Raw genomic sequence first — 25,261 nt, 5'->3', positions numbered from 1 at the left:
ATTTTATAATTCCCTCAAACCCTTAAATCTAGGATATCACCATCCATACACATTCACTAAAATTTATTTTTCAATCCAAATACAATGCTTAATAAATTGAATTAGGGATTATCACATGCACACACGTTAAATTCAACATGCAAATTGATTGATAACATATTAGATGATATGATTTGAATGTTGGCCATTATAGTTTAGAAGACTGATTTCACATAGTAAGGTGGGTGCCTAGCACCTTCTCACCTTGTAACATAGCCTCCGAGCTTAGATCAAGGATTGATAGATCAATGCTTATCCTTGTTGTTTTCAATTTCTAAATTGTAACTAAGGAAACAAAGTCATGTACTTTATCTTAGATTGTATCTAGGACCAAAGCCATGTGATTTCTTATGATCAATGTAAATTCAATTTCAAATTAATAAAATGATGAATTTTTCAATTATGAATTTTTTATTTTTCCCAATAATTGAATAGGTGGCAACTCCAATGTAAAACCCTTAATCTAAAGGGAAAAATATAATTAGTCAAATCTCCATTTTGAGAGGCAATAACAGGACTCTACCCTTCACATAGGTTTGGCCGAACACCAAAAAAGGGCCTTGGGTGTGGTCTCTTACATCGCTGAACCTTGTTGTCGCTGTCTGTAACTTTAATTTTAGCTGAGAGAGTTATGTATTAGGGACAAAGATGAATGTGAGAGTTATGTATTAGCTGTGGATTGTGGTCTTCCTGAGACTCACATACCTAGCGATGAACCTACCACCCACCACTACAAGGATCATCGTGATTATGCCATGGTGGTTCATAGGGACAAATTGTACCATTCGGACCAACGCGGCGCTCCTAGCTTCACAAGTTGGGAGGTTCAACGTCCTAACTTGTGGGGACCTTTAACCTACCTTTTACCCATGATGTAATGACCCATATAACCTACCTCTAGGTCGGTCCATGTAAATTGTATTTCATTATGCATATGTTTGGCCGTTGTTCGAACCATGATGACTCATGCCCAACACTTGAGCCCATCATGATTGTTTGAACCTTGTATGTTGTGAATGAACTCAAGCCCAAAAGCCTATGATTGATCTCTACTTGCCATGAAGGCCCAATTTGTTTTTCTAGAGAAAATATAACGGGTGTGCTTGCAGTTTTCCAAGTGCAAGCCCAATCAAGTGAAGGTTCAGGCCTTTAAAGTTCAAGCTCAAGTCAACCAAGCTCATTGCCAAATTCATTTGTCAACCCAAGCTCATTCCTTGTAGCCATGGTTGAAGAGAATACATCGAATGAGCTTATGACCAACTTTGGTGGCGAGCCAAGCCAAACTTCATGAAGAGTTCAACACTTTGAGTCAAAAGCTTAAAGGAAAAGATACCGCCACTTTCCAAAGTGATGAGAATGAAGTTCAAGGCCCACAATTGATTGAAAGTGAGAAAAATTTGAAAGAGTGCTTGGATCAAATGGAACAACTATTTCAAAAGTTTTGGTGGAAGGAAGATGCCATGAACTTCCATTCTCTTTCTCTCTTCCCATAAGTAAGAGCTCCACCAAAATTCAAGATGCCAAGCTTGGACAAGTTTGATGGGACAGGTTGCCTTAACTCCCATTTAAAGAGGTACACAAGGGCCCTCCAACTCTTGGGAGCTACTGAAGAACTTTTGGCCTAAATGTTCCAAAACACACTTACTGGTGCTGCACTCCCTTGGTTTTTGAATCTTGAAGACTCTTTAATGTGTACTTGGGAGGACATTGGCAATGAGTTCTATAAGCAATACAAATACAATTCCGAAGTGGACATTACTAGGCGTGATTTGGAGACAACCAAGCAAAAGACCAAGGAAACTTTCTCAGTCTTTATCACAAGATGGAGGGCAAAAGCAGCCCAAATGACAAATAGGCCCAACGAAGAGGAGCAAATCCAAATGGTGGTGAAAAATTTGTTACCCATATATCACAAACATCTCTTTGCCCAATACTTTCCCAACTTCAAAGCCTTGATCATAGCTGGTACTAAAGTGGAAGATGTTGTCAATGAAGGAAGCAACACTTCTAAGAAAGCGGCCGCCCATACCACCAATGAGGAAGTAGTCATTGTTGTAGATTCCCAAGCATCATCGATTGCCAATCCTAGGCCTCGAGGGAAATTCAGTGAATTCCACATACCCACGAGCCAATTGTTTGAAAGGCTCAAAATTGAGGGATATCTAAACCCACTTGACCCTCACTCTCATCCAAGCTCGCTACCAAAAGGGTACAAGCCACATGAGTTCTGCAAATATCATCAAGAACTTGACCATCAAACAAACAAGTGCTTCAACCTGCGACATGCCATTCAAAATCTAATTGATGTAAAAGTTATCACTCCACCTTCATCCGCTGATTGATTAGACTTTGCCTAAGTTCAATTCCACAAGTTGTTGAGCATAAACTTTTTTTTTTTTTTGGGTGCTTATTTAGAGTTTGTTGTTGGTCAATAAATTTCATGATTGGTGCGTTTTCATTCATGTTTTTGTTTCATTTTTTTCATTACCAAAATAAAATAAACAGAAAAAAAAAAAATCAAGATTTCCAAATCTTTCCCAAAAAAAAGAGAGAAAATTTAATTAAAAAAAAAAAAAGATTCTTTGGAATAGGGGCATTGGGATCTTGAGTCATTAAAAAAAAAAAAAAAACTTTGAACTAGGGATATTGAACTTCCTAGTGACTTTTTCAAAAATGCCCAATTTTTTTCTTTTAAGGATTTCAAGATTTAAAAAAAAAAAAAAAAGTCTCATTTTCAAAATGTTACGTGAGGATTCCTTGGACAAAACATTTTTTAAATCATGATGTTTAAAGGCTTGAGCAATCAACTTGTACCAAGGAATGATTAATTTCATTTGATTCATGTAAAGACTTTTGCTATTTGACTTAGAATATAAGAAGAAATGGTCTTAAAAGGCAATAAAAAAAAATCCATCCATCAAAAAATCCCCAGAATCCATACACTCGATCTAGTTTTCAAAAGTCTTTTGTTTCACAACATTAGAGCATTCATACTTTTTCTTTTAAAATGAATTTATTAAAAGAGCTCGAGTCACTGTGCCTACAAGCAAGCATTACTAGGGATAGGAGGTCATCTTTGGTTAAACCAAATTATTTCTTATTTCCTAGAATGTTCATTATCTATTGCTAGCCCATTTGAGCCTTTAAACATTTAGCCTTTTTTTTGCATGAACCCATTAAAATATGAACTTGGAGTGGGAAAAATCAAGTTATGCATACTTAAATCTCATGTTGAGGAGGACTCAAACTTGTAGCTTTGAAGCTAATTGATAAAGCTCTCCTAGAAGACATGAAAGACAAGTAGATAATTCATTAAGTTAAAGATAAGAGATCATCAAAGAAAAATGAGGTTTCACTCAATTAAGGAAAGAGAAATGAAATTCCATCAATGTGAAAAAAAAAAAAAAAAAATTGTGCATCAAGTTTGAAAAGCCTAAATTTCATCATGCCAAGAGGAATACAAGATTCATCTAAAAGAGAGTATATCAAAAAAGGTAAAGATTTATCAAGAACAGAAAGGTGCAAGTGCATCGAGGCAAGAAAGAAGTCTAGAGATTGCATCCAAATGACTTAAGCTAAGAAAAACAAGGCAAAAGATCCCCAAAAGTTCATTCAATCAAAAGATGAAAGACATAGAAAAAAGAAGGAAAAAAAACCCCTGCTAGGCTGAAAACACAAATGGGCGATCTAGGCAAAATCTAGGGCCAAGAGAGAGAGAGAAAGAGAAAAGAAAAAGACGCCCATTAGGCTGAAAACCCAAAAGGACGGTCTAGGCAAAAGTTAGGGCCAAAGAAAAGAAAAAAAATGGGAAAATCCTAGCAAATTGAAAACTTGAAGATGTAACCTAAAAAGAAAAGGATTTTACAAGATTAAAGTCTAGAGGTATGATTCAAGAGGAATAAGCATAAAAACAAATGTTGATACAAGTAACCAATGAAGACTAGTGAGAAGATGACAAAGAAGAAATGGAAAAACTCCTCCAATACTTGATTTTTGGGTGATGTATACTTGGTGAACATCATAGGGAATTTTGAGCATTTTTATATCATTCATTTCATAACCTAAACCCAGCCTATATTACAAACCCATGAGTAAAGAACTCCTTGAAGTCTTGCTAGTTGTAGGCACATCTTAAACTCTAATATTATTTTTTCTTGAATTAAAAAGATAAAATGCTTAAGATTGTCAAATCTCACTGGATGATATGTCTAAGGAAAAAATTTCTCAAATTCTCAAATGACTCAAAAGAATTTCCAATCTTGGAGCGCTCTCCTTATTTTCACCCAACAATCTGATTCCTAAATATTATCACGTTCCATTTCTTGATTGCCTTTGGAGACTTTATTTTACAATGTTCAAAAGAAATAAGCAAATTTGATTATATGAGTTTAATGATCTTGATCATTCCTAATCAAGGAGATTTGTATAATTCTTAAACACTTTGATTTGCCATAATTGTTGTTCAAAGGATCACCTCTTGTTCATTTTTTTTAAATGTGTATAATTTTTTCAAAAAAAGAAAAAAGAAAAGAGAAATATCATTTCAAAAAAAAAAAAAAACGTTCTCCAGTTCTCCTGAACTACCTCTTGACCTGATTCTCTATGAGAAAGCTATGTAGGCAGCCTTTCAAAGGCCCGGTCCTAATCATCCAAATAACCTTGGGAAACAAAGTCAAAACAATGTGACAAAATTGTTTGGGGTGCACGTTAGGCTAAACCCATTTGTTTTGTATCAAGCATACTTAAAACTTAGGGTATTGGCCTATTTATATTGAGTGTGGATATGTCCTTATTACACAAAAGCATGTTTTTATTTGAGGCATCAACCCTTTTTTTTTGCACGAATGTCCACACTAAGGGTAATGACCGAAAATGTTTTCATGATAACTAGTTTCTAATAGGCTAAAAACGAATTAACCCATTGCGATAAATTAATTGATTAATTAGCCAAGTTTATTAATTAATCAAATTAAAATGCAAACGTGTGATAGCATAAACAAATCACCAATAAACTAAATATGCAGCGGAAAATAAATTGACACGGAGATTTGTTTACGAATGGGAAAAACCAACACGGCAAAAATCTCACCTGGTGATTTTAAGGTCACCACTCCCGAGAATCTACTATTATCACAACAAGCAAAAGAATCCTAGTACCTTATACCAACCTACAGTTGAACCCTTACCCCAATACCCAATTGGACTTGTTTTGTAGTGACAATCTCTCCTTGTAATGCATGGCTTCCAGTATGTGACTAACCAATTGCGTGGATCCCAGTACGCGACTTCAATCATCAACTAGAGAAGATTGTTGGCTACAAAATTCTTCAGTTCATCACATGATAAAGATCGAGAAGCTCCTTGGTTACAAAACCCTACGGTGCACAAACATAGCAGTTTCTTCACAAGAAAGATGAACTAGGGCAAATTCTGTCTCCTATCACAATTTGCTTGAACAAACTTTGCTCAACACTTATGCAACTTGCTCCACCTTTGACGGCTCTTAAAATAATCCTTTTATATGTCTAGGGTTGTGAGAAAAGAAAACTCAAACATACAATCACGGATTGGAGTCAAAACAGATATGAAACTCTGTTTTTCATAAACCTCAATAGATGCTTATTTGTCGAGCTGCTGTTGAGCCACGGGCTAGAATAGCTCTTCAAGGCTCGATAGATGGTTAGCTGTCGAGCTTTAATGAACAACACTTTTTGCACTTGAATCTTGGACAAACTTACATGGCTTTAACACTTGAACTTGAAACAAGATTTCTTGAAGCATTAAACACATCTTAGATCTACCTAAATACAAGTAAAGTGTGTTTTGCCAAAGGATTAGCCAATTACATAAAATAGTGACATATGTTCCTAACAAATGAATCACATATGTCCTAATAGTTTCTAACAAGCTAGAGAAAGAAAGCCATTTTGTAGGAACCAACGATGGCGAACTGTGATCTTCTTTCATGTTCCCCAATGGTCGCAACATCAAATGAACTCAGCTTCCATCGAAGCATGGAATATACCCCAAACTAGGGGCATTGACTAGGTACTTCCAATTCATTTCAACAAATAACTCCATTACTAACCGAAATTATCTTTTTGCAGGAATCAAGCAAAGACTTATCCAACAATCCACATCAACTTCCAGCCAAAGTTATTCTCATTCAAAGTCTAGGTTATCAAAAAAAAAAAAAAAATCACCATCATTCTTGCCTCATGAATAAATCTTCATCATTTCTAGTCCATCTTCATCTTCTTCACTTTTTGATTATGAACAAATCTCCATTTTCAAAGGAAAAATCTCCAAAACTATTTTTCAAGGAAAAATCTCCAATGAACAAATCTTCACTAAAAATTTCCAAAACTTCAATGGAAAAATCTCTAGAATAAATCTTCAAGGAAAATCTCCATGAACAAATCTTCATTAAAAATTTTCAAATTTTCAAGGAAAAATCTCCAAAAAAAAATCTTCAAGGAAAAATCTCCATGAACAAATCTTCAAAAGGAAAAATCCCCAAGAAAAATCTCAATTTTTCAAAGAAAAAATCTCCAATGAATAAATCTTCATTAAAAATATTCAAATCATCAAAGGAAAAATCTCCATAACTATTTTTCAAGGAAAAATCTCCTATGAACAAATCTTCATTAAAGTTTTTCAAAAATTCAATGGAAAAATCTCCAGAATAAATCTTTAAGGAAAAATCTCCATTTTTGAAAGGAAAATCTCCAATAAAAAAATATTCAAATTGTCAAAGGAAAAATCTCCAAAACTATTTTTCAAGGAAAAATCTCCTATGAACAAATCTTCATTAAAGCTTTTCAAAAATTCAATGGAAAAACAAATCTTCTTTGAAAATTTTCAAATCTTCAAAGGATAAATCTCCAGGATAACTCTTCAAGAAAAAATCTCAAATTTTCATGGAAAAACCTCCAATAAAAAAATATTCATTAAAAATTTTCAAAACTTCAATTGAAAAATCTCTAGAATAAAAAATTTTCAAATCTTCAGAACATATCTTCAAATGAAAAATCTCCAGAACAAATGGCGGACTGCGATCTCTTTCCATATTCACTAGTGGTTGCAACGTCAAGTTAGCTATCCATACTCAACATTCATCAAAGCATGCAAGATGTCCCAAACTAGGGGCATTGGTCAGGTTTGTCCAATTATTTTCAATGAATAATTCTGTTACTAATTGAAAATATTTATTTTGTAGGAACTAGGGTACAAGACCCATACACATTAGCATGCAAAATTCAAATCCATCAGACCTTTAGGAAGCATGTTCAAACTTCAAATCCATCAGAACTCTGGAAGCTCCAAACTTCAAATTCATCAGACCTCTAGGAAGCACGTCCAAAATTCAAATCCTCGGACCTCTGGGAAGCATGTCCAAAATCCAAGATCTTTGCTCCTTTGGAAGCATGACCGAAATCCCCATTTTGTCTTAACCCTTGGTAAGCATGTCTTGTACTCATTTTTTTCAATTAAAAAAAAAAAAAGTTTGCATGCATGAACTATGTTTGGATTTGATCCTCTCACCAAGAGGTATGTAGGCAATCTCTCTCGAGATTCGATCCACATTTTGCTCTACCACATTTTGATCCATTACATGTCAATCTGCATTTTGATTTGCATGCATCATACATTCAACACGGATAAATACTGATTGCAAGGTTAGGTGTCTTTTTTCATACATTGACATTCGCTCTTCAAGCTCTGTCAATAAGAGGTGTTCTGTTAACACTCCATTTTGCAACCCACATTTAACCTCACGTGGAGGGTAAAATGGTAATTTCACATTGGAAATTGGCATCTTAATTGTGGACACTATATCCTTCATTTCATTTCATCAAAATGATCTTGATGTTGTAACGATCAAATTAACTGGTTATAAGCTTTAATTGGACTATTAGATTGAAAGTTATCATCAAATCAAATTTTAATAGCTGAAATGCACTATCACAAATTGAGTCCGACTATATGTGATTATGAACAATTGATTCAAATTTGTTATAATTATAATCAATTTGAGATTAATGATGTGTCATAATTTGATTAGTTAGGACTATATTTTATGGTAAAGTTGCACACAATTAATTAATTAGATAGTCAAATATTTATTATTCAATGAGTAATTTGTGCAATTATCTTTTTAATTAGAGTAAATTTGGAACTAATTAAGTCTGAAATGGAAGTGATTGGATTCTATTAATGTTAATTGGAAACTAATTTGAGACCTATTAATGTTAATTGTACTGAAATTATTTTCTAACAAATGACCTCTACTCATCATTTCATTAATATCTCTCATAATATTTTGAATCTACGAATGAGGTTAATTTTTCCAGAAACTAGACATCTAGGGCTTCAATTTGAGCACAAGAATGAGATAATTTCGATCAGAATTGAGTAAGATATGATTTTTTTTTTTTTTTTTTTTGGTAATTTGACTCTGCAGGCTGTTACAGTAGTTACGAGAAAACCGAATTTTGTTTGCTCATCACTCCCAATCTCTATATTTAATGCACTAGCTTTCCCCAAAGTCTAAAATAGGGTCTAGGTTCATGATACTTTTTGATCCTTGTCAACCCTCATTAAATGACATTCCATTCATATTTTGTCCACTACTACTATATAAACCCCCATCTCTCTTCCATTCCAAGACACAAAAACTCCTCTCTCTTCTCCTCTCTTGAGTTCTAGTGAAGTAAATTAGTCTTGTCATATCTTAGTCTTCTTGAGACTCAAGGTATTTAGTGAGACTCACCTTCTCTCTTCTAGTTCTTCTTTTATACTCCAATCTTAGAACCTCCATCAAGAGTCTCCTCTTCCAATATGTGGATCTTGCATGTAGGTATAATCTTTTTCCTTAACTTGTTTTTTATATTATTATGATGAGATTAGGATTAGATCTTGTTATTATTTATTTAAATTCCTTGAATACGTTTGAATGTTCTTAAATGTTTATATGTGTTCTTGACATGTACTTGATTGTTCATCACATAACACAAGCTTTGATCTTAAATTCACATAAAAAAAATATGAAAAACATGTTTGTTTTATAATTCTCTCAAACCTTTAAATCTAAGATATCACCATCCATACACATTCACTAGAATTTATTTTTCAATTCAAATGCAGTGTTTAATAAATTGAATTAGAGTTTATCACATGCACACACGTTAAATTCAACATGCAAATTGATTGATAACATATTGGATGATATGATTTGAATGTTGACCACCATAGTCTAGAAGACTGGTTTCACTGAGCAAGATGGGTGCCTAACACCTTCCCATCTTATAACATAGCCTCCGAGTTTAGATCAAGGGTTAATAAATCAATGCTTATCCTTGTAATTTTCAATTTCTAGATTGTAACTAGGAAACAAAATCATGTACTTTATTTTAGATTGTATCTAGAACCAAAGTCATGTAATTTCTTATGATCAATGTAAATTCAATTTCAAATTAATAAAATGATGAATTTTTTAATTATGGTTTTCTTATTTTTTCCAATAATTAAATAAGTGGTGACTCCATTGTAAAACCCTTAATCTAAAGGGGAAAATATAATTAGTCGAACCTTCATCTTGAGAGGTAATAACACGACTTCACCCATTCACGTGGGTTTGGCTCAACATCAAAAAAGGGCCGTGGGTGCAGTCTTTCACATTGCTGAACCTTGTTATCGCTGTCTGTAACTTCAATTTTAGCTGAGAGAGTTATGTATTAGGGACAGAGATGAATGAGAGATAATTTTTTTCCCAAGCCCAATCTGAGAACAACTATTTATTTATTTATTTTAATTTTAATATGATGTGGTTGTACGATTGGCAATTGATGTGGCAAGTAGATTAATTTTTTATTATTCCATTTAACACGTCAAACTTTTTCATCCAAAGGATAATGACAGGGACCAAAATGACACGGTATTGAAAGATTAGAGACCAAATTAACATAATTAAAAAGTTGGAAACCAAATTGATATATAGTATAAAGGATAGGGACTATTTATATAGTTTACCCATAATTTTTTTAAGAACTAATCATAATTTTTTTTTCTAAGAAGTAATCATAATTAACTAGTCACAATCACATGCATTTGGCTCTAGACTTCAATAATGCATTTTATCCACTAAAACTTGATATGACTTGATTTTTTGATCCAGTGGTATAATATTTGTATTGAACTTCTTGTTTTTATCATCATGAGCTCTAGTATATTTTGTAAATTTTTTTGAGAAGAGGTATATTTTGTAAAGTTCTTGCTTATCTAATGGTTCACTTAATGTTTCTACATTTAATAATTAAAATGAGTGTTTTGCTCTTAATTTGTGCATTAACTCTTAATTACAAAATAAGTTGTGTATAATAGACAATAAATTCTGAAAGCCATAAAAGCTACTCATTAGTCATAAGCGTCAAAAGTCAGGAATATCGAAGATTGAACTTTGACACAAAATTTAACATGTATTTAATCAGGTTTGTTCTTAAATGGTTTGGCATGCATAAACATGATTAGAAGCTACTAATATTTATCTTTTTCTCAAAAAAAAAAAAAAATGAAACTAATATCTATCTAATTTATGTTCTTTCTTAAATGCCTTCATAAATATGAACATGATTACAATTATTTTTTTCTTGGATAATTGGGTAGTTACACCGATGGACCCATCCCATGAACCAATAACGGAAAGCCACGAAGTCTTTCCACCATGAACCTCCACGCATCTAATCCTCACCCCTCATTCCTCTCCTTTCTTTCTCTCTGAGAGCACTTTCATTTCTCAAAGATCTGCAAAAACCAATCTCTCTCTCGCTCTCTCTCTCTCTCTCTCTCTCTCTAGCAGAGCCATGAGCGACCCCATTGAACCCACAACATCATCTTCATCCTCAACAAGAGACCCAAACCCGAACCCGAATCCGAATCCGAATCCAGTCTCTCTTATCCACCCGAGACGAGAGCCATTCGAGCATGGCCTCCTCCCAATCCCCAAGCTCATTATCACCGACCCGACCCAAACCCTAATCCCACTCAAACAAACCCTCCTCTCCAACTCACCGAATCTCCGAGTCAACTCGGTCGCTCTATCCGAGTCGCTCCAGATCTCCCACGACCACGCCCGACTCGTCCTCGACACACTCGCTTCCGTCCTCCACTCCGACTCCGACCCGCTCGTCCGCTCCAAACTCGCCGAGATTGACTCCGCCGGCGCCGATATCCACGATCTGGTTCTGTTCCTCTACATCCAGTCCTACAAGAAGCTTCTCCCGAGGACGCACAAGGACTCCGCTTCCGTCGCCGATGTTTGGCCCTCCACCTCCGCCTTCGATGGCTACTTGTCAGCCCTCTCTCCTCTCCAGGTCTGAAAACTCTCTATCCTCTCTTTACAAAAAAAATGTCGGTGCCTATGTCAATTTCAATTTTTTTTTTTACGAATTGTGCATTCGAATTTGTGAAGCATGAAATGGAGTTGCTTGCGATTTCGAATCGGTTTGCTTTAATTTGAGTTTGTTTTCTGCATTTGAAAATGTTGTGAAGCGTGAAATGGCGTGGTTTGGAATTTCAAATTGGTTTTTGGTTTAAGTTGAGTTTGTTTTGAATTGTCTATTTCTGTTGCTTTTTTCTCAAATGTGGTATGAATTTTTGAAATAATTATGTATATTTGATTCAAAATGAATTCACATCAATTTTTACAAAAATGTCGGTTCCTATTTCTGTTTAAATTTTATAACAAGTTGTGCATTCGAATGTTGCCAAGTGTGAAACGGCCTGGCTTGCAATTTCAAACCAGATTGCTTTAATTTGAGTTTGTTTTGAATTAATTATGTGCATTTGATTCGAAATTGTTACACTTTGACATTGGTCTGTCTATTTATTTCGGTAATTTGATTAAAATATTATCAAGTTTTGAAATTTAATTTTACAAAATTTTCTGTGTATGAATTCTGTAGCATGTACATTACAATTTGTTGTTTTTATACCTTTTATGTGTTCTTCACCACAGTTAAATCTTATTCTATGATGTGTTTTCATTGTGTTTTTGTGCTTTGTGATGGTTCTGATTTCGTACTTATTTGCCGGAATCTTTGTAGTGATTTCGCTAAGTTTAGCAAAAGATATTAAGCTTGGTACTGTGTTCCATCATGTGGCAGCTTGTACGTAGCAACAGTCGTCGGTTTATGCCATCGCAGACTGATGAAGAGGCTCATCAGTTGTCATATCTACAAAAGCACTTGGCTAACATTCTCTCTCTCTTAGCGGAGCCTGTGGAAGGGGAAGGGGAAGGCGAAGAATCTTTGGTTTGTCAAACTGCTGCTTCTTTCCATACATAGTTTGATGGAGCTTTTATTTCTTTCCCTTATATATATAGAGTACAGGCCAAGTTATATGTTGTAAAAGTAGATTTTAGTGATAGCATCCTTCATTTTTACTTTGGTGATTGTTTTGTTTCCTTCCAATTTGAGACAAAATTTTGACATGTCCCCAAGATTTTAATGCCATCGTTCAATCTGACTACTGGTTGGTGCCACCTCAATCAATATCAATGATGCACAAGGTTTCAGTGAAACAGGAGTTTTAATCCCTGACTTTCCACACTATCACACTAATGGCCTGTTTGGATTGAGGGTGGAGGGAGAGGGAGTGGAGGGGAATAGAGTAGAGTTGGCTGAAAATAGGCTAATTTTGGGCCAATTTTACTCTACTCTACTCCCCCTCCCTCTCCCTCAACCCAAACAAACATAACGGGTCAAAATAGGATACTAGCATTTCAAATTGGTTCATACCATGTATGGGGTTTGTGTACAGCCATTATCATGTTTGGAAGTAAACAATGTATCTTGGTCGTTATTTATCTACAAATAATTATGTATTTACTTTAAATATTTAAAATGTAGGGGAATAATTACCATTTGTTTAGAACATAATCCCATTATGCTTATTCTGGACTTTGTGGAGGGAGAGGAATCAATGCACACGTGAGGGTGTGGAATTTGCTGTCATTTGGCTGAAATAAACTTTTTTGAGAACATTGTTTGAATGTTGTTATTTGGGCCCTAGTGTGCATTTTATTGTAGATTTTGTTAATCCTCTAGCTTTTAGATGGTAAATTTCATTCTTTGTAATTTTTTAGGAGTATGTGTACATGACTTAGCTCTTCTTTAGTAAAATTTTATTACAATAACAATAACAACAACAACAAAGCCTTAGTCCTAAAACTTTGGGATCTAACAAACTTGTCGGGCTCATTCATATGCATTAGTTTCCACCATTCTATCCTATGAAAAACCATACCTTTTGTTACTTCCTTAATTAACATGCCAATTTTACCAATGCTACTAGTGCTATTTTAGGTCTTCTTAATAACTTAAATGAAGAGAAGAGAGTGGGTCTTCTTGATGTAAGCCTCTTGAACTCCTGAAGAAAATTGCAAGGCTGCCGTTAATGGGGATTGAAAATTTGACTGAAGAAATACACATATTGATCCAATTCCTCTATTTCAGAAAAACCCATATCACTCTTGAAATAACGGAGACTACCCCAATTGACATATCATAAGCCTTCTCTATATTCAACTTGCAAATGACCCTTGAGATCTTGCAACGAACTCTGCTATCCCAGACTTATATGGAGGGCTTGACCATCCATCTTATGGATGGGACCATTACTTTTCCTGTTAGTAAAAAACTGCACCCATGGAGTTATCATCTGTTTTTGACTCCCATATATTTTACATTATCCAATTTTGCATTAACTAATTATTTTTACTAGTTGTCTTTTTGCATTTGTAGCTTGTCTATTTTTGTTGGTACTTCTCTGGCCACCTTGTTATTTGCTAATTTAGCCCTATTGTTTTAGGTTTTGACCATGGAAAGATTCGAGCACCTTGGATTTTTGATTCAATTTGGTGACAAGGGATCTGAAGGAATTCCATTGAGCCAGTATGCTCCATTTTTTGCAAATTCAGATCCGGACATGCCTGCTGTACCTGTTCCTGCGACACAAGTTCATGATTGGATTCTGCAGAATATAGCTTCTGCTTTGGAACATATTTCTGAAAGAGCTGCTCCGAAAGAAAATGGCCCACCAAGTGCCTCTGATCAGGACGTAGCTATGGCCGATGCCTGTCCAACTTCAGTCAAGGCCTCACCAAGTGCTAGAGGTCCTAGTTTTATTGAAGGGATTTCTAAATCATCACTTGTAAAGCAAGCATCCGATCTTAAAGGTCCTTCTGTAAAGGTTTGTGTATGACACTTATATATCTTTCCATGGTTAATTTAGGCATTAATGTTAAATATCAATGCCCATTTACATATCTTGAACTTGAATTAAATTCTGAGATCAGATTGTTAATGACTACACTTGCATTGAGGTATTTTCAATCTGATTAGTTTCTTGATTATTTATGCGCTGGTAATTAGTAGGATATAATGATACTTATCAAAAAAAAAAAAAGGATATAATGATAACATGTAAATTGAAATTTATTATATCATAAAATATTACATGTGAATTATTAAATTAGAAAACATGTATTCTTGAGTCTTGCTTTAGGATTTTGATTGCATCCATATTTCAAATCTGAAAGTTAATTTGGATACTGGGTAGTATCTAAAGTCTGTTGAATTTACCTATAGACTCATCGGGGTATCATATCTTACCATTCATGGATTTGATTTTAGTATCCCCACTGAATTTCACCTACTGGCTGACCTGCGATTAATTTCTTTCAGTTATTCCATCCATGTAAATTGTTTACTTGTTTGCTTTTATTTTTCTGTTTGATGCATTTTTGTCATTCTCTTTTATGCAGTAGGTTCAACTGGCCTTCTCTATCTATCTCTATTCACTTTGTGAAGCAACTTTTCCCTCCAAAAAAAAAAAAAAACTGTAGTCTTCTTTAGATACTAGGGATTTTAATTCTTCACATAATTGTATGGCGAGGGATAGGTTGAAGTATTGATCCCTACAAATTAAAAATGTATCTTTATCAAATATGGGGTTAAAATGTTGTGTTTCAAACCTTTTAATTAAATAAACACTCACTTGATGTGATTTGGATGTTTATATATCTTGTAGGGTTAAGAAAATTCAAAATTTAGGTTTTGGAATGTTGAAGGTTTATGATCTTCAATTGATTAGGGCCAATGAAGGTTCAGATTTTCTAGATAAAAGAAAAATATAAAATCAGATACTGTGGCTCAATGAACTACCATTGACACTTTTTCTTGGACCAAAAGGTCTTTCTTCAAACTTACTAGATTTTATTGATCATTTTAATTTTAGAGCTCAGTTGTGATGTACATATAGATATAGTGCATGTCCTCTGTACTTGGTTCATTCCATTGTTTCTTAATAAAAGTGTAAAAACTTATTATTTATTAAAAAAAAAAAGATCTTTCTTGATTTTTTAGAACCTATAGCAATTCTTAAAAACTTACTCTCTAGTTTTGTGCCTTTCATTGGCCTAGTACTGCCAGCAATTGAGAATCTTTGAGATGGTTGGTTTATGAAGGGGCTAAATCTCATTTATTTATCTATTTTCAAAACTTAGAGCATAATACGTATTTATGTTTCCTAGAGTATAATATGTGATGTGGTTTCCCCCAAACATAGACTAGTATGTATGCGTAAACATGCTATATGAGTAAAATTATTATAGTTATTTGAAAATAAATCAAATCTGGAATGGGGTGAATGTAAGGAGAGGACCAATGTATCTATTTGGGTCTTCCTTTGGGTGTTAAACCTAAGGAGAGGACTATTTGGAATCTGATTCTGGAGAAGATGGAGCGGAGACTAGCAGGTTGGAAGAGGCTGTATTTATGTAGGGGGTAAGCTAACTCTTATTAAAAGTACTCTTTCCAACCTGCCTACTTATTCTATTTCTCTTCTCCCAATTCCGGTGAAGGTGGCAAACCGTATTTAGAAGCTACAGGGAGATTTTCTATGGAGTGGTATTGATAACGAACCTAAAGTCCACCTAGTGAAGTGGTCTCAGATTTGTGAACCAGTGCAGGGTGGAGGCTTAGATATCAGATGTATATGAAGATTTAACCAAGCCTTGTTAGGCAAATGTTTGTGGAGAGATGACACTGAAGGAGATGCTCTTTGGAGGACGGTCATAGGGAAGAAGTATGGTAGTGATTGGGGGTGGGGGGCGGATGATGTAAAAAAGCTGTCTCTGGTCCATATGGCATTAGCCTTTGGAAATCCATTAGGTGACAATGGCCGACTTTCTCTAAGCTTCTTTGGTTTGATGTGGGTGATGGTACTAGAGAGAAGTTTTGGCATGATGTGTGATGTGGAGATTATCCTCTTAAAGAGGTTTTACCCGAAAGTTACTGTATTATTCAATCTAGGGGGGCTTCTGTGGCGGATGTTTTATGTTTAGCAAATGGGAGGCTTCACTGGGATTACATTTCTCTCGTTCAGTGCATGATTGGGAATTAGAATCTTTGGCCTTGTTTGTGGAAATGATCTATACTAAGTCTGTGAGGAGTGATGGTTGTGATAAAGTCCGTTGGAAGCCAGCTGTGAGTAGAGATTTTAAGGTTTGTATCACACTCTATCCCCATTGAGTCATGTCATTCCCTTGGAAAATGGTGTGGCAAGCCAAGGTCCCTCCTAGCGTGGCTTTCTTTTCTTGGTCTGCTGCGATGGGTAAGATATTATTAATTGATAATCTTCGGTAGAGGAGAATTATGGTTATAGACTAGTGTTGTATGTGCAAACGGTGTGGGGAATCAGTGGATCGTCTTCTTCTTCATTGCCCTATAGCGTATGAGTTGTGGTCTTTGGTGTTTAGCTTGTTTGGAATCCATTGGGTCATGCTGCAGAGGGTCATTGAGGTGTTTTCTTCTTGGCAGGGCAGTTTCAGCTGACATCAAAATATAGCTTTGTGGAGGTTCGCACCACATTGCATAATGTGGTGCATTTGGAGGGAATGGAATGCTAGGAGTTTTGAGGGTTGTGATTGTTCTATTGTTGAGATTAAGTCTTTTCTTCTTTCATACTTTACTCGAGTGGAGCTTAGCTCTATTTTTCATGTTTTTCTTTTTGTGATTTGTTGGATCATTGTCATCTGGGTTCTTGATTGTTCTCTTCCTTAGTACATTTTCAGTGTGCTTAGGCCAGCTTTGTTTTCAATAAAATTTTCATTACTTATCAAAAAAGGAGATTTATAGGGGATCATGCGAAGTGGTTATTACTAATAATAAGGTTATTACAACATATCTCATTTTAAAAGAACACCTTAATCATTCCTGTTATGGTTACAGCTTGCATGCTTTGTACATACAAGTGTGATAATTCAATTGTTTCCTCGTTCCAGGATTGCCTGCTTTGTATATTGGTCTGCTTCTAATTTGGTATTCTACAATTGCAGGTCCTAAATTGTCATGATTCTGTAATTTACCTTTTAGCACCTCTGAGATATGCCACCATTTATGGATGCTCTGATGCTACTATAGTTGTTGGAGCAGTTGGCAAGGTGAGAACCAAGATTTGTGTACTTCAGTGTTTTAAATACTGCATGTTAATGGATACTCTGATGTTTAATTTTCTAATTTACTTATCAAAAAAAAAAAAACTTACAAAGTTTTAAATAGAAAGGCTTAAGTTCAGAGATGGTCCTCTCGCACTCTCAAAGCTTCTACCATTCTGTTCCCGTCAATGCACCACATCACACAATGAGGAACTGCGTTCCAAATAGCTATATTTCAATGTTGCCCAAACCGACCTTGTTAAATAGCTAATAACTCCACTACACTCTTCGTCACACACAATAGACCACAACTCATAAGCTATTGGACAGTGAAGAACCAAATGGTCAACTGTCTTCCCATCACAAATATACATACAACACCAAATGGTCTACTGGAAGATGTCGCTTATGCAAATTGTCTATGGTAAAGGTTCTCCCCAAAGCTGCAGTCCAAGAAAAGAAAGCAACTCTAGATGTTACGTTTGACTTCCAAATGCTTTTACAAGGAAAAGACAACTTATGAGTAGTAATCAACTCACAATAGTACCCTCCAACCTCAAAACCTCATCACTTAGCTGGTTTCCAACAAAGCTGGTCCACCCCACTCCTTCTCATTGGAACACAGTAAATTAACCCCATTAAAATCCACAAAGACTCCAACTCCCAATCATAGATCTTAAAAAATTTCAAGTCTCACTGAATGACACCATTACAAAACTTCATCAAATCCACCACAGAAGCATCTCTATCTCGACTGATCCATACAATTCCTAAAAAGCCTCCTTTAAGGATCTATCCACACACCACGCCACACCAAAACTCCTCTCTAGTCCCATCACCCAATTCATATTGGATAAACACTGCATGAATGAGGCCCACTTGCATCTTATAGATTCCAAAGGTTCACCCCATAAGGACCCTAAGGCAACAGGCCAACGTAAAAGCGAAAACCTAATTTCAATGATTCTTTAATGATTTCTACGTATTGTAATCATTTCATTGAATTATCAAAAGCCTTGTATCTCATTGACACTACCTAGTCTCTTTACAAGGAGAGCCAAGGTTCTAATATCCTCCCCACTTGGTGTGTTGGTGAACAATTGCGTTATCACTTATCCAAAAAATATATATATATATATATATATAAAATCATATTATTGACTCCTATAACCATGAACTTGTAAGATGTTATGAATTACCACTTCCCACTCTTTAACAAGAACCTTTTATAGCTCAGTTATTTCAAACGAAAACGTCTAGGGTTCAAATCCCTCCTTCCTATTATTGTAACTATTGAATTGTCAAAAAAATTACCACTTCCACTTTTGACGTTAAAAAATATGAATTTTATTTGAAAAGGAGAACGGTAAAGCCTAAGAACATGAAAGATATGAACAGAAAATCTTGAAAGAGAACTAGTTCTTGAAATTTAAAGCATCTACCACATTCAAGAAGCAAGAAAAAGAGAGCCAAAATCAGGCATCCTAATAAGAAAGCAATTGCAAAAAGGAAAGGCCAATGCAAAGGATGCACACAGAGTGACAGCTCTTTGATGGCAAATAAGTAAAGAATTTGTTAGATATTAAATGGCATTGCTTAGATGAGTCACTTTAAGGCTAAGCATCCATTGGTAACTGCTAAAGTTGGTTCTTAAGAAGGTTTTCTCATCATAATATGACCATACTTGAATGACAATTCTAAATAAGACCTTATTCTAACATATTTCCTTAGCTAGAAGTTCAAATGCCTGAAAATTCACATTTACTAAAAAGCCAGATGGATGGTATTTATCAATGTCAAAATATTAAGTGTATCATATCCCAGCTAATTAGAGGCATCACCACATATTCTTCTAACTACTAAAGCTATGTTTCTACCAGATCTCGATTCCCATAATGATTTTATGTACACAAGATTTGTAGATCTGAAAAATCAGAGATATTTTACAAAGGTGATTAATATATTAGAAAGTGCCAAAGAAAACAAACTCATGTAAACAGCAGTACGTAGAAGGGATGAATCTTTTTCCTTGTGCTCTCTTTTAGATATGCTTGATCTTTGCACTTTGAGATGATGTTATTGGTCCTGTGTACATGCCCTGTGTACTTGGGATATTTTTTTTCATCAATAAAGATTGTTATTTATAAAAAATGATTATCACGAGTAAAAGGGTCGGTCGTGGTCATTGTAATTCTAGGATGTGATTGATTATTCTGTATTCACTAGTGATTGTTGGAACATCTCATAAAAGTGGTCTCACAAATTTAGACAGTTTGCTTTGGTTTAATCTTCATTTATACTTAGTTCTTTGAGACAAAGGCTTTGTTTGCAAAAGTGTTTATTTATTATTTAATCATTGTTTTATAATGTTCCAAACAAAGTGAAATTTTCTTTTCCCTGCAATAAATAGATTTGGTTGATGCACGATATTGCTTCTGATAACTGAATTGGGTGCATCTTAAATGATTTCACCTTTACAGGCTATAAGAGTTGAACACTGTGAACGAGTTCATGTGATTACTGCCGCAAAGCGAATCTGCATTGCGAACTGCCGTGAATGCGCTTTCTTTCTGGGGGTAAACCAGCGACCACTTATTGTTGGTGATAACCATAAGCTTCAGGTTGGTGTGTCACTATTTACTTCTATTGGCCCATGAAGTTGCCAGCTAGCACTGGTTGCTATATTGTTGTATTTACATGGTAATTTGCAATTGCTAAAGGTTCCTCAAGTGTTGTTTTGGTTATGCATCAAGTCTTACCATTCTCAAATGTGAATATATTTAGTTTATAATTAAGACACTGTTTAATTTTCTGCTTTTGATGATATACAATCTTGCCTTTGTTCTCTGCTCTCAAAGGATTGTGCTTATGCTGATTAGTTTAGTTGATTGGATTCAAGTTGCTGTATGACCTGGATTTATATTTGCTTAAAAAGGGCACTTAAGGTTCTCATTGGATAATCATTACCTCATAATCTGTTTATACTTAAGTACTGTGTGCATATTGGACAACTGGTTTCTCTGTAATGTGAGGTAAAATTTTCAATTATCATGGCATTTGAAGTCTGTTGATTTCTTTTGTTGGTGTTTAATTGTATTCTAATTGTGATGGTGAAAAAGATAAAGCTTTAGGAACAACTGCTGGCCAGTTGGCGGTACATGCTTCAGTCTTGAACTCTAAAGAGTAGGTCTGCCTGCATAGTGCTGTCAATGTCAATTTGATTTTGAATGAAATACAGTCCCTGTCAAAAATGAATAAAACCTGACACAAATTCCATTCATCTTATAGAGCCCTTTGTTAAGCACAATCATTTAATTCCATGTTTAATGTTAACATTTTAAGAAATACTTCTCTTTCACTAATTTTCAGGTGGCACCATACAATACATTTTACTCTCAGCTGGAAGAGCACATGAATGAAGTTGGTGTTGAGGCTACAATCAATAGATGGGATGAACCTCTTGCACTAGGAGTGGTTGATCCACATGATTCATTATCTCATCCTGCAGGTGTGTCTGATGTGCAAGCTGAGACCGCTACACGCCTGGAACCTGACCAGTTGACCAATTTTTTGGTTTGTTTATATCTCATACTGAAGTCTTTCAATTCTTTTTTTCAGTGCTACTTGTGTTGGTAGGTTGTCTGTCGTTGAATAGTGAATGTTTTGTATGTGTATGAGTTGGTCATTTATTTTTTCTTTTGGGGGGAGGGTGTGTGGGAGATAAGTTGGGTTTTTTTTTTTCTTATTCAATTATGTTATATTTTATCATATGCCTCTTATTTTCCTTGATGCACAGATTCCAGACTGGTTTGGAGGTGAATCATCTGGGTCTACAAAAGACAACCCATTTCCATTACCAGATATTTATTTGGCATCTCAGCAGAGAAATGTATGTTGTCTGAATCATGTTGACTAAATGAGTTTCTTGGGTTTTATTTTGTATTAGAGTTTGTTATGTATGGAAGTGTTACTATAAAATTTTCTTGTATACTTGTAATTGCTTCTCCTGATGTTGGATTGAACTAAATAATTGTTTTTCCAGCAAAAGAATTTAGGGGAGGTAAAACAACTATTGAGGGAAGCACCCCTTGAAGAAAATCGAAAACGAGAGTTATCGTCGGCTCTCCATGTATATTTCAAAGACTGGTTATATGGTAATGATTTCCTCTTTTTATCAGCATTTGTTTTAGTGATACACAAGGTCTATTGTCTGCTGGAATATTCTATGCATTTGGACTACCATGTGCATCTGTATTGTTACACAAAATTCTATTAGCCATCTTGAAACTTGGACCTACCTTTGAACTAGGCCAATTTTTTCCAAACTGAATGCTAATTACCTGTGTTCTTTTTTTGTTTTCACTCATTTCATTTGCAATGTAACTATGTTCTAGATATATTATAGTTCTATTCAGTCGGCTTTTTAGTTGAGGTAGCTTTCAAGTTATCGTGTTGTTTGTCCTGATGTTAAAATATAATTAATGTTTTGGTTCTTTTTTATTATCCACATCAGTCATCGTCTGTTGTCCAAATTTTACGCACATAAAAAGTATGTTGTTGCATTTTTTTATTAAAAACACCATAAAAAGAGTTTGTATGGTTGCCTTATCCAAAGAAGAATGTGTTCTTTATTCAAGAGTCCTCTGGCATGATATATGAATTCTCTCTCTCTCTCTCTCTCCCTCTTCATTTTTCCTGGGGCTTGATTTTCTTTAATCAATGTAAGAATATATGTTGCATGCTAGAATCTTCATGTTGTGCAATTTGTGGGGTTGTCAAGAGTTTGTTTCTGTCTTATTTTGGGCTAGTGATCGTTGGGTTCTACTGTTTGTTGGAAACAGAGTAAGGCAAATTGAGTCATTCGCACTGGGCTTGCTTGTTGATTTGTGGGTGGCCTATGGCTTTTGGTGGGAGTCAATTCTCTGGTTTTACAGATTTATCATTCCTTCCTTCCTCAGGAGTCCACATTTTTTATCATCTGAAGATTTCTAAAATAAATTTTTTTTGAAGCAATCCATATATTTTTGTGATTTTTTTCTTTCCGTTATGTTTTATGTTTCTGCAGGTTGATAGTTGGGATGGGTCTAAAGGTTCACAACTTCACATCTTTCTGCTAATAATTATATATATATACTTGAGGTTCAATTTATACATGGTTCAACTCTTGTTAATGTTAAAACCACTTGATAACTTTATATTAGTTGAGTTCTTCGACAAAATCCACTGTCGGAATGCGCTATGTTCTGATACTTTTGACGTTTGTAAAAGTATCACAATTATCATAGATTAATGTCTCTCATCTCTCTCACTGCCTCTGTATATGTTTGTTATAGTTTTGAAGAGTCGTGTATGATTAGGAAGCATGGACACTTCATTTGGGGCTCTGTACCCATGTCGTACCCCGTATCTTACTGGTGTCGTACCCACTGTGTCATAGTATAACTTTTTAGAAATTGCTCGTGTCGTACCTATACTTGTATCCATGTCTGTGCTTCCTAGGTTATATCATTTAAATTTGATTTTAACCATTTTGTTTTATTATTATGGCAGCATCTGGAAACATCCGTCAGCTTTACTGTCTACAGGGTGACTGATATAGTATGATGATGCTGTGGCACGATTAAGGATGGTACAGAAGTTCGATCTCTAGTTTTCATTTCAACCCTCACCAAGTTCCTTTTGCATTTCTGGTGGTACCATTGGCAGCTGAGAATCAACCCTATGTACTCCAGAATGGTACAGCTACATTTGCGTTGACACTGGTGCACAGAATGGAATTCAAGATACATTTTCTAATCTCATTGTAATATTTATTTTTGAAAAAAGAAAATCTTACTGTAATATTTTGTTAACTTAGGTTCACAGCTTTGCGATTCTTTTTTGTTCCCCTTGTTTAGCATGCTGAGTTTCTCTAGGGGTATTATAAAGCTTTTGCCTATTTGTTACGAGTTAGTGTGAGTTTGCAACAAATTTGAAATGCTGAACGCAGCAGGGTGTCAAATATATTTTTAACTGATCTTAATTAGATATTTGAATTGGGCGGAGTAGGATTGGAGATGGCAGATTATCAAGATACAGTTGGTTGAATAATTCAGGGGAAAGATGCCCTCTTGAGAACTAATGGAACTCTACCATCAAATTGGCAGACACTTCCAATTCCAAAGATCTATCTTAAAGCATGACTGCCTAAAAGTGTCGGTTTGAAATAAGCTATCTTTAAGCATGACTGCCTAAAAGTGTAGGTTTACATTATTGAATGTTGATGAAACTACTTTCATCTTGACACTTTTTGCCTGGACGTAAAATTTAGAAAGGTTGATTATGCTTAATATGGCATTGCTGTTTAATGAACTTCAAATGATTATACTTTTCAGGTTAACATAACACAATTTCCTCGGTGGAAACTAGGCATGGGCTTTGCCAATTCAGTGCAAATATCGTGCAATAGCAACGTGCAATTATCACTTTTATGTGAAGTGAAAAAGTTAATAGGGTATAAAAGTAAAAAGATTAATTTTTTTTGTACCCAATTAACTTTTACATCTCACGAAAGTCGTAATTGCATGGTGCATTTGGGGTATGACTATGATCCTCATTGACTTCACTTAGCAACAAGGAAAAAGGATTTTTTTTTTTTTTTTTTTTAAATGGAAAGAAAGAAGTAAAAGAATATGTTAAAACTCGTTACAGGCCAACAGCCTATAATGATGCGCAGTAAAAAAGTTAGCCCTGTGCTCGGGAAAGAAAGAAGGCTTATGGATACCCAAAAGCTTCTCTTGAAGAAGGAAAGTACCTCGACCACATTCTCAATATGGCATCTATGGTCACTTTCTATTCTTTTTTTTTTCCACCAACTAATTTGTTTCTGTTATATACACAACTACATATCAGAACAGGTTATTGATCTTGCTTGCAGTTCTCTAACGAAGCATATTGGCACATCATGAATTTTAAAGGAGTTTGTCCATCTGTGATATTAACAGTAGGAAGTCAGATATTATGCTATTACTGTATGTAATTGCAAAGTCTTATTACTCTACTCACCAAACCCCCTATACAAGACTCTTCCCTGAATCCTAAACCCCTGATGGCTTAGAGTTCCATGGAAGCCTAAAGTCTTGCCTATGTGCCAGTGTTTTCTTCTCCTGATAGTGGGGTCGTGTTCTGAGGTTCCAAGATATTGAGGGAGGGAAGAATGGTAAAACAACTAGAAGACCTGTGGCAGAGGATGAAGTTGACATAAGATATAGAGAAAGAAAGAGGTGGATGAAAACCTGGTGACATTCATGCCTAGAAGAATTTTGTCTGGTAGGCAGTTTGCTCACAGCTAAATCTTTCAATGCAGAGGCATGGAGAGCTACCCTATATAACATGTGGAAATTGGAAAGTAGTAAAGGGAGTAAGGACATGAGAGCTGGGAATGATGAGCTTATTCTTGTTCATATTCAATGATTAGACGGAAAATTAGAGGGTCAAACAGGGAGGACCTTCGTCCTTCGGCAAGAATCTAGTGCTCTTGCTTGATTTGATATCTATGCACAATCAAGACAGATGACTGAGGCTTCATTCTGGGTGCAGATTTATAATCCTTCCCCCAAAGAGTATGGCGAAGCAGCAGTCAACAAAGATATGATAAATATATAGCCTGTAGCCTTTCCTTATGGTGGATCAGCATTCAGCAAATATATTTGGACGAAATAATCCAAGCCATGAGTCTCAATGTTA

The 25,261-nt window shown here is 35.2% G+C and overlaps 1 protein-coding gene across 1 annotated transcript; it reads left to right on the top strand.

The window, feature by feature from the left end:
* Positions 1-10,811: 10,811 nt before the first annotated feature.
* Positions 10,812-23,481, top strand: LOC126692935 (uncharacterized). The gene is made up of 9 exons (XM_050388752.1): positions 10,812-11,411; positions 12,204-12,350; positions 13,909-14,289; positions 17,438-17,542; positions 20,017-20,157; positions 20,906-21,109; positions 21,333-21,425; positions 21,579-21,690; positions 23,087-23,481. Exons 1-9 carry the CDS (start codon positions 10,902-10,904, stop codon positions 23,128-23,130), a joined length of 1,737 nt encoding a protein of 578 aa, XP_050244709.1. The 5' UTR covers positions 10,812-10,901; the 3' UTR covers positions 23,131-23,481.
* Positions 23,482-25,261: the final 1,780 nt, after the last annotated feature.

Source organism: Quercus robur, chromosome 7 (assembly GCF_932294415.1).
Source record: "Quercus robur chromosome 7, dhQueRobu3.1, whole genome shotgun sequence".
NCBI classification, from domain to species: domain Eukaryota; kingdom Viridiplantae; phylum Streptophyta; class Magnoliopsida; order Fagales; family Fagaceae; genus Quercus; species Quercus robur.
The sequence above is the reverse complement of the archived record's forward strand: the minus strand, read 5'-3'. Positions and strand labels throughout refer to the sequence as shown.